The sequence below is a fragment of the Bufo bufo genome, chromosome 9 (genome assembly GCF_905171765.1).
Source record: "Bufo bufo chromosome 9, aBufBuf1.1, whole genome shotgun sequence".
NCBI lineage: Eukaryota > Metazoa > Chordata > Amphibia > Anura > Bufonidae > Bufo > Bufo bufo.
In genome coordinates, this window is record NC_053397.1 from 40,708,609 (window position 1) to 40,719,744 (window position 11,136).

Below are 11,136 nucleotides of genomic sequence, written 5' to 3' on the forward strand. Positions count from 1 at the left end.
CACCTCTGAGATGTCACCAGCTTTGATAAAAGCCAGTAGATGTTAGTGAAGGCTAGACAACTGATTCAGAGAACCTCCAAATTCCAGGTCTTGTGAAGTCTTCCTAATTTGCAGAGGTTAGTGCCTACCAAAAGTGTCCAAACAAAGGCAACAGATAAGCCATCAACAGGATCATGGGCATCCAAAGCTCATCAATGTGGATAGAGAGCGAAGGCTAGGCAATCTGGTCCCGTCCCATCCCATAGAACATCTACTGTAGCACAAATTGCTGAAAAAGTTTCTGGCAATGATAGTAAGGTGTCAGAACACCTAATGTATACAGGTGCAGTCGCAGGTTGGACCATGGAGCTATGAAAGAAGGGGGCCTGGTCTGAAGACCAAGTGTGTGATTGTTCCTTTTCTTGATAAGAGATGACACTAAGATGTACTATGGAAAAGAGGTAAGCCAGTGGAGACAGTGTGATGCTTGAGCAACCATGGCTCCTGGCATTCATGTGGATAAGACACATACTACCTACCTAAACATTTTTGTAGCCCAAGTTCACCCTTTCTTGGCAGTGACATTCCCTAATAGCAGTGGCTTATTTCGGAAAGATAATGCCCACTGCCACAGTGCAAACATTCTTCAGGAACACTTTGAGGAATATAACAACAGTCCAAGGTGATGACTTAGTCTCTTTATTCCCTATATCTGAATCTGATTAAGCAGCATTCTGTGGCATGACCTGGAAAAAAATCACATTGATGGTCTATCAGTTGAGCTGAGCAACAGCACAAGGCACAAACACTGCAATGAAGGGGCTGTGCCTCTTCATTTTGTTTACTGAGCGCTGTCTCATGGAATCAAACCTCCACTGGTAGTCTATCCCTAAGGATCCTTGTCATTATCTTGACATGTTTTAAAATCAGCATCAAAAGTTGTTTTTTTTTATCTGTAAGGAGCTTTTTGTTATACCACATAATCATAATATCACATATTATGTTGGTATTTCTGACAAGTGCTGAACCAGTTTTAAGGATACTGTAGCCAGAAGCTGCTAGACTGCATGGGCTTCCTGTCATGTGACCTCTGTGTCCTTATAAGTGAAGGTCACATGACAGGATGTCAATGCACAGTTAGTTTGTTGATCCTACCGTGGCAACCCCAGAGCAAGCAGTATCCAGTATTTATACTGCTGCATCTGTAAAAAGGGAGAGAAAAAGAGTGTGCATACTAAATAGTGCCAAGTTTTTGTCAAAATATATCAGACTTCACTTTTTTTAAATTAGAATACCCCTTTAAATTCTCACATGTGAACTGGTTTTGCATGATTATTATTTGTGTTTACCAGACAATTAAGTAAATGTGTCCTCTGTCCATATATCTGAAATGTTATTCATGGTTATAAAGACATGGTGCATGAATGAATAAGCTGACCCATGGGAAATTTTATTCATATTTTTATTTACCACAAAACAAACATAATTAAACTTGATTCTATATTTGGCGAGTATCGCCATGGAGTAGATAGATGCTTTATTATAAGCTTTATGAAAAAGTATGTGTACCAAGCAAGCAGGTGTCCACGGCGAGTGATTAATGTGCGTCTTAACAGTATGGAAAGCCTGAATTTGGTGGAAAAGGGAAAATAAAGTTAGAAATAGGAATATTCCTTAGATGAAGCATTAAGATATAAGGAATTTCCTTCTTCTGCTAAAATAGAACTTCAATGTGCTCATCTACCAATGCATTGCAAGATTTCCATTATATTTATTTTACCCACTCAGTGCTAACATATTCTTTTGTGCTTTGGAGACATTCTCATCACTTTCTGTTCCTAATGGAGCTCACCATCTAAAGGTGCCTTTTCATGGCCTGTTGTAGCGATTGTCGGGAAGGAAGCGTTCCTTAATCCATAATCTGCCCGAACATCTGACAGTGTAAAGGGCCTTTAGGTTCCCTATCAGTATAGAGTGTGGGAAGAAGCTGGAGTACCCAAAGGAAACCCACACAAACACGGGGAGAACATACAAGCTCCAGGCTGATGTGGTTCTTGGTCAGTTCTGAACCTAGGATGCCAGCGCTGAAAGAGCACCAGGACTAACCACTGAGCCATCATGTTGCCCAGTGGTTAGAGCTCCCTATTGGTACTTTGCATGTAGAAGATATGTACCAATAGGGAGCAACTATGCCATAAAAAATGCAAGATATATGTCCAGAATTGTAGCTGGTGCATGTTTCTCTGAAGTGCTGGATACCAGACATGCGTGCCAACAAGCTACTCTGCCTACCTAATGGTCTATTCACACATCCGTATGTGTTTAGCGGATCCACGTATCAGCAAAACACGGACACCGGCAATGTGCGTTCTGCATATTGTGGACCGCACATCGCCGGCACTATAATAGAAAATGCCTAATCTTGTCCGCTATTTTTTTCGGGAATGGAATTTCGGACCCGGAAATGCGGATCTGGAAATACGGATCTGGACAGCACATAGTGTGGCCCCATAGAAATGAATGGGTCCGCAATTCCGTTCCGCAAAATGCGGAACAGCATTGCGGACGTGTGAATGGACCCTCCTTGTCTCTTTGGATACAGGGCTAGTAAGACAGATAAATTCATCTTTCCCCAAGTGAAGAAAAGCCAAACTACGACAGTGCTATAACCTATATTTTCACCCCATGTGGAGGTGGAACATAATCTAATATTATATATGCTTTGTGTTTAAATTGGTTTTCCCAAAACATATTTAGTTGTGTTAATAAGGCACAACCTGTTGGAAGTCTAGAAATACCACTGGAAGGGTTCTCTGGCTCCCTTTAGGAGGAGAAGGAACACCCCTGCAGTATAACCAGAAACCACACCAGGTAATTCTCAAGCTCAGTGGAGACTCAGCTGTCAATCTCCATTCCTTTGACATTTCTGAATGTTCTAAATGGAAATAATTTGATAAAAGCTAGTAATAGTTAGTGAAGGCTAGACAACTGATTCACAGCACCTCCAAATTCCAGGTCTTGTGAAGTCTTCCTAATTTGCAGAGGTTAGTGCCTATCAAAAGTGTCCAAGCAAAGGCAACTGATAGGCCATCAACAGGAATGTGGGCATCCAAAGCTCATAAATGTGGATAGAAAACGAAGGCTAGGCAATCTGACCCTATCCCATAGAACATCTACTGTAGCACAAATTGCAGAAAAACTTCTGGCAATGATAGTAAGGTGTCAGAACACCTAATGTATACAGTCCTGAGCAGTCATAGGTTGGATGACCAAGTGTGTGATTGTTCCTTTTCTTGATAAGAGATGACACTAAGCTGCACTATGGAAAAGAGGTGAGCCAGTGGAGACAGTGTGATGCTTGAGCATACATGGCTCCTGGCATTCATGTAGATAAGACACAAACTACTGTACCTAGCTAAACATTTTTGCAGCCCAAGTACACCCTTTCTTGGCAGTGGTTTCCTAATAGCAGTGGCTTATTTCGGAAAGATAAAGCCCACTGTCACAGTGCAAAAGGAACTGTGAGCAATGAGGAATTGTACAAGTTCCTTCTGGGCCAATTCAGGTCATCAAAAAAAAATCTTTCTTATGTTATGGCACCAAATTGGTCTCTTCTAAAGATGAACAAATTGTTTCTAAATTTTTCAAAAAGTTCTGATTCTAACTAATCCAAATTCGATTCTGAAGAGCTGGAGAGAGAATGAGAGAGAGAGAGAGAGAGAGAGAGAGAGAATGAGAGAGGGGGGTTTCCAGACAATCAGAGCACTTTTGATTCGGTTTGACTTTATTCAGACCCATATCAAATCAGACAGCCGATTCGGCTAAATCAGACCCGAAACTAAACTTAATAAATTCGCTCATCTTTATTCTCTTCATTAGCACAATATTCCATTGATATCTTGTAAAAGTTCAATGAGCAGGAGACATCAACCGTGTACCTTTGGAGCCCCAAGACAATATTTGTGTGGGTCTCCCATTTACCATGTGCGTTTTCTAATTCTGCTACCGTCTTATGACCACAGTGCAATTACAACTTCTGCATACCCCATAGCTATGCTTTTGTATCAGTGATGGTCCTTCACAATGAGCATCACCCCCGACTGGATTTAAGTGGAGAGATAGCTGCTTACATATGACCGGCTCGCCAATAAGAGCTTTAGAAATGTTGGAGCATTCTCATTTTTGGATTTTCAGCTCATCAACATTAAGACCTGTTCATTCAGGTGGAGCATCACTGACAGACATGTCATGATTTGAAAATATCTAAATTAACTCAACTACAGTACCTAAACTGATTTGATGATGGTCATTTACATGAAAATCAGTATCCACATGGAAGCTTGTTGGGCTTTGAATGAACATAGTGCCATTTGCCTAATCAACGACTAATGAAAGAGCATTTTAAAGTTTGAAGAGCAAATATCTCATAGGTGATGGCCACAATTCCTAGAATTCCTTCAGTTTGAAGCCCTTAGGGTCTGTTTCTAGGAGGCACACACTAAATAGGCCAAGACTGTTTTCTGCATCTCACTGTCAGCAGGTACATTTGTTTGTGATTTAAATCTGCTTACCAAGTGCCACTTGAGCCTGCCAAACCAATCTAATAAAACGACTGTGAAAGCTCAAAATTTGCAAATTGCAAAATGCAGTTGCCAGAAAAATGAGCACAAGAGGATTGCTATTACTTATTCAAATTGAAAAGCCTCCGGGCTGGGATTTTCTTTTTTATTTATTTCTTTTCTTAACCTCCTTCATCTAGAGTTTGTTTTTTGGCTTATGGAGGGAAACTCACAGGTGGGGAAGGCAAACATTAATATAAAATACTGAATGTAATCAGCTATTATGGCATTGTTTCCTGTTTATTTTCCGAACAGTGATTAGTGTCTGACTGACTCACAAGACGTCGAAAGATCGTTCCAAATAAAGAAAATCAAGATTTTTATAGCTTTTTTTTCTGGAAAAAATTCAATATACCGTACTCAATAAATTTAAGTTGATTTTACTTTTAAGGGAACTATATGATTTTTATGACCTCCCTCCATGATCAACGCTAGAGGAACAAAGGCGCCATTGAAACTCATTACCACCATTTGAGCTAATACCTTTGTTGAAGGGTTCTGCAGTAAAGTTTTAGCTGTGTTATCAGAATAAGCAGGGCTTGCCGAAAACTGAGCAAAATTGTAAAAACAATTGTCAGCCAAAAGATCTTCTAATATCTTCCTTCCTTCATAAGGCACTTCATTGAGTTTGCCTTAGGCCTCATGCACACGGCTGCTCCATGTTTTGCGGTCTGCAAATTGTGGAACGGAACGGTCCGCCCATAATAGAAATGCATATTCTTGTCTGTAAAGCGGACAAGAATAGGACATGTTCTATGTTTTTTTGTTTTTTTTTGCTGGGCCACGGAACAGAACAACGGATGCGGACAGCACTCTGTGTGCTGTCCGCATCTTTTGTGGCCCCATTGAAATCAATAGGTCAGCATCCGAGCCGCAAAAAATGAGGCTCGGATGCGGACCCAAACACTGTTCGTGTGTGTGAAGCCTAAGCTTGTGATATAAATGCGGTCTGTGTAATCAAATATTACAGAGTAGCATATGCCTTAAAGGGGTTATCCCATGATTAATGTAATGGAAATTAGGCATCATATAATACCGTACATGGCTATCTCTTTCTAACAAACCTAGAACCAGCTCTGTACCTCCCATGGATCCAGAGATCTCCTCATTCATTGCTTTGCTAGATCAATGGTTATACCAGCTCAGTGGCTATACCTAATTTTTAATTACACGCATTTACAAAAGTATTCAGATCCAGATGCTGGTTTCAAAACTGCAAATTATGTTTCATTGGTCAATCCCTTTAAACAAAAAAAACTCTGCCTTTGCATTCGCTGGGATGTATTGTTAGGTCCTATTGCAGCTAGAAGATGGCAATTTGGATGTTATAGCACATCCATTTTCAGGAAGCGGTTAAAGGGAATGACTCATGATTACTACTCATGTCCAACTCATGCCTATTGTTGAGGTCCCTTTTTTTTTTATTTACCATTGCCGAGACCCACTGTGCGGCACCCACTCTGGAGGACTCAGCATGGCCATGCATAGCTCAGTTGCCAATTCATCTAATTACGCACAATGTAGTATGTAATATTACATTTCTGCTATAAGGGTCACAACATACAATAAATATGTTTGAACTTTGAAATAGCAATGACTTACTTTTGCATTTATAATTTTTTTTCTTGTTTCTTATTTTTCAGGTCATTCGTCATTCAGCAAATCCCCAGTAGCAATCTCTTCATGGTTGTGGTGGACAACGTCTGCAGCTGTAGCAATGTGGCCCCAATCACTATGGCACCTATTGAAATAAGATATATCCTTCACTCTAAGAACCACCAAAGTGTTTTTCCACTAGAAGATGTAACATAGGTCTTCCATGGGATCATATGGAGACTGACACCACCAGGCATTTACTAGTTAGCATTATGCCAAATTTCCCAGCATTTATTTTTTTATGTTCGTCCTCCCGCCCATCTATCTATCTATCTATCTATCTATCTATCTATCTATCCAATATCTATCTATCTATCCAATATCTATCTATCCAATATCTATCTATCTATCTATCTATCTATATCTATTGTATGATTGATTTTGTCTTAATGGGGTATTCCCATCTCAGACATTGGTGGCATATCACTAATATATGGCATCAATGTCAGATAGATGAGGGTCCAACCTCTTGGACCCACTCCTATCTCCAGAACGGACCCCCCAGAGTGAAGGGAGGGCAGCTGTGCATGGGCTTCATTCGCTGCTATGGGAGTTCCAAAAACAGCTCAGCATTGTTTCGGCTATATTTGGAAGTCCCATGGTGGTGAGTGGAGATGTGGCCGTACAGGTGTATTACTCTCTCAATTCACCTCTGTGGGACTCCCAACGCAGTGAATGGAGAACACACTGCACATGTTCAGCTGCTCTCCCGTCACTTCAGGGGCCACATTCTGAGATAGGAGCGAGTCCTAAAGGTGGGACCTGCACCTATCTAACATTGATGCATGTCTATTAGGGTCTTAGCATTAATCTAGTAGACATCCACTGATAACTGATTTCTGGGTCACACTGAAGACGCTGTGTCATTCAGAGATCCACAGAACAGTCTTGTGGTACTGTTGAGGTATGGGACTGAGGATTATAATTCAGGAAGATATTGATCAGCTAGAAGATTGCCTGCACCACTGGTTACCTGATGTCCATTACAAAAGGGGGTAAAGATACATGGTGGCTCTTTAAGCTGACCATAGACATAATGACTGTTGACTAACACCTTAAAAGGGTTTTCCTAACTTATAAAGTACAAGACCTCACTAATCCTGAGAATAAAGAGGTCACAGTACTGGAATAAGCACTGGGTCCCCTTCCCTGTTTATCCTCTGGACATTGGCACTCCCGTGACATTACTGTGTGGGGAACCAAGGCCAGCCACAATCCCTGCACAGCCCGGTACTCAGAAGAGCTGCTGTGTAAGAAAAAAATTAGGAGAGGATATAATTATCATGGATTTTCAATCATGAAGTGATGACATATGCCATTTAAATGAGCCAGATTGTCCAGCAGCAGCAAAAGGGACAAACTCCCTGAAACCTACCACAGTTCATCGGTCTCCACCTTTCTATGCTCACCTCAAGCAGCCTACTCCAAAATGTTTCCCTTTTAAGTTCATCTCAGTCTTATTTTAAGATAATGGGTGGATGTGGTATATTTTGGGCACTTCTTGTTGCTTACTGTAATGCTCTACGCATTATATAGATTCTGCGTTTGTAAAATGTCTGACCGACTCCATTTTAATTTCTTACTGTCATGGAAAAGGTAGAAGGACCCCATATATTTTTAGCCCAGGAATCTCCACTAATGTTGCTCATGTCTTGGGCTCATTCAAAGGCTCAGAATGAAAGGATTATTTGTTTTTATAAGGGTACGGCCACACAGTCAGGTTTCCTGATGCAGTTTTGGAAGCCAAAGTGATAAGGGGATCATAAAAGGAGAGAAAGTGTAAAGGACAGATACAACTTCTCTTATTTGAATTCACACCTAGTTTTGGCTTCCAAAACTGAATCAGGAAACCTGACCGAGTGGCCATACTCTTCTTCCTTCAAATCTTCTGATTAAGGGCTCATGCACATGACCGTATGTACTTTGCAGTCCACAAAACATGGATCCACAAAAAATACGGATGATGTCCGTGTGCATTCCGAATTTTGCGGAACAGAACAGCTGGCCCCTAAAAGAACAGTCCTATCCTTGTATGTAATGCGGACAATAATAGGACATGTTCTATTTTTTTTTTTGCAGAACGGACATACGGAAATGGAATGCACACAGAGAAGCTTCTGTATTTTTTGCAGACCCATTGAAATTAACGGTTCCACATACGGTCCACAAAATAATGGAACAGACACGGAAAGAAAATATGTTTGTGTGCATGAGCCCTAAGTTCTATTTCTTAATTATCTAAATCTGAGTGTAGGTATTTACTAAATTATTTTCCTTAACTCCACTGTACACAACGAATCCCTCAAATGTGAACGCTTAAAATCCCAGAAGATACGACGGCGACCAGAATCTTGCCATGGATTCCATCCAGAAGTAAGTTACAAAAGACTGTCACCCTGTCTCTGTATTAACAAGTTATGGATTGGAACATTGTTGCCTATTAGGGTTGCCAGAAATTTTGTTTATAGAAATATGATAATTGGGCTTTGCCCAAATGTTCTACCATTCTAACTATCCTTCCCTAGAAACCCCACCTTCAATTGATCCTGTACTTAGGATTCACATTGACTCAAATAGAAACCACTTAGTCATTACCTCTGTAAATGTCTGGGCCTGTGGGATTCTTTTAATTGGCCAATAAACAAAAGGTAGACCATCCAGTTAAGAATGGGATATGTAGTAAACTATCTTCAGGATGCAGCATCAAGGTACTGCAGCAATATACAGTACTCACAAGTACATAACAGGTGTCAGACTTAGCTATGGTGGACAGTAGGACAACTCTCATCTATAGCATTGGCTTCTGGATCACTGCAGCATACTTCAGAGCTGAAATCTCCCATCCTTCCTTGTTAGATCCAGAGGTCAGCAGCATAGTTAAAAATGTGAGATCATAGAGTTTCAGTCCACAGGAACCCTAAAGAAATCCAGAAACTAGAAAAACCACAGCACATAGGAACTAGCACAGGCATGGCCAACCTGCGGCTCTCCAGCTGTTGTAAAACTACAACACCCACCATGCCCTGCTGTAGGCTCAAAGCTGTAGGGAGTCTGGGCATGATGGGAGTTGTAGTTTTGCAACAGCTGTAGAACCTCAGGTTGGCCATTCCTGAACTAGAAAAATGTCAGAAGGCGTTTTTTAACCATTTAGATATCTGGAGAGGCTGTTTAATTTTTTTTACAGTATTGTTTGTTATGGTATTGCTTGTGATTTGGGGTCTGGGATGTATCATCCTTATCCACAGCAATCTAATGTAGGGAACTAGCTATACTTAAAGGGGTTATCCAATAGTAGAAACCCCCCCCCCCCCCCCATAATGCCCGGGCCCCTCCTATAGACGATACTTAGCCGGTCCATGGCCCCCTATATCTCCTCATCACGCAGATCAAAATATGCGGCGATGGGCGGAGCAGCAGGCCACGATGGTGACCAGCCTCCCTATCGTCACCCGCCATGCTAGGGAGGCTGGACACCATCGTGGCCTGCTATTGGCTGCTCCCCCCCCCTCGTGGTTGGTCATTTACTTATGACGGGATGACCGTGTGGCTTCCAAAAAAGGTTGAGAGAAGCAGATAGACGATGAAGAGGTATTGCAATTTCCAAGCACCACTGCGTATTCCTTCTAGCTATTGGTAGGGGTCCTGCCACAAATGGCTATCCAGAGGCAACCCCTTTATTAACTTCCTTCTTAGCAGTGAACTGGTGAGACTAGTTTTTAAGTCTAGCTCTGTCTCTATATTAGAATACTTCACTGTGAGCTCCTTCTGGCCACTAGATATCTATATTATATTTGTATAATTGTATCCATTTATTTATCATTGTACTCATTTTTTATCATACTTTTTTCCCTTTTTTTTTTAAGGAAAATGCCAGAGAATGTGGTGGAGCTTTTAGCATCTCTTCCCAGCCCATAGCAATGCTTCTATCTCTTTTAATGGTCTATATCTCCAGGTGACATTGACTGCATTGACTCCATGGCATGCTACACACTTGGACAAACTGTGAACTGAGATGATTGGTGCAATATAGAAGAGACGAAATGTAGTCTAAACATCAGCATTTCATGACTTTAAACTGTTGGAGAGGATTAAAAAAAACAAAAAAAAAACACTCTCCCATATTCAAGCAAGATTATTCTTCAAAATCCGCAAATCATGCAGCTGTGAAAGCCTCATTAAATTATCACACCCCATTACAACCGGACAGCAGACACTGGTGACCCTCATTTTCAGCTTTGCCCCATCAAAACACTTTAAAATTGTGTACTTTTTAAATAAAGTATATTAAAATCATTATTCAGTTGCCTGGATTTTTTTTATTTTTATAATTCATCAAATGTAGATTGTTGGACCTTTTGGTCTGAACTTGTAGCTTAGAAGTGCATGAAAGGACAACTCCACCTTCAGTTATGTTATCGTCTGACCGCATTTATTTCTTTTTGTTGACCTTGGATAAAGTCACGTAAACTGTGGAGTGATAAACTTGTATGTGTACTAAAGATTTGTAGACAGGGAACGAAACAATAACAACCGTCTACTAGATAATATAAACTAATAATGCTGTTTTCTATTAAAAAATCATAAGTGTCAGGTTAACCAGCAACGTTTTGCGTTATAGCTGCCAATAGATTTCCCTGTGTGATAGAATTTTACCTTAGCCCTGTAACATGAATCGGACTGAATGACAGCAAAGCAAGGAATAACATAAGCTCTTGCCAGGTCTGGTTGCATAGGGTGCATCCGCTGCCTCTTCTAGAGGTTCACCGAACGGCTAGCACCAGAGGCTTGTGACCACAATAAAACTCTAAGGCAATGAAACTGCGGCCCTCCGGCTGTTGCAAAACTACAACTCCCAGCATGCCTTGACAGCATACAGCTATTA

At 40.9% G+C, this 11,136-nt stretch overlaps 1 protein-coding gene across 1 annotated transcript in view; it reads left to right on the forward strand.

Annotated features, from left to right (window-relative positions):
* The window catches only part of CACNA2D3 (calcium voltage-gated channel auxiliary subunit alpha2delta 3), a 959,782-nt gene extending 949,297 nt beyond the window's left edge, over window positions 1-10,485 (forward strand). Inside the window, exons 36-38 of the mRNA XM_040407724.1 lie at window positions 6,242-6,354; window positions 8,545-8,627; window positions 10,118-10,485. Of these exons, the coding sequence (XP_040263658.1) occupies window positions 6,242-6,354; window positions 8,545-8,627; window positions 10,118-10,210 (289 nt within the window). The 3' untranslated portion in view covers window positions 10,211-10,485. The remainder of the gene's footprint in view (window positions 1-6,241; window positions 6,355-8,544; window positions 8,628-10,117) is intronic.
* The last annotated feature ends 651 nt before the right edge of the window (window positions 10,486-11,136 follow it).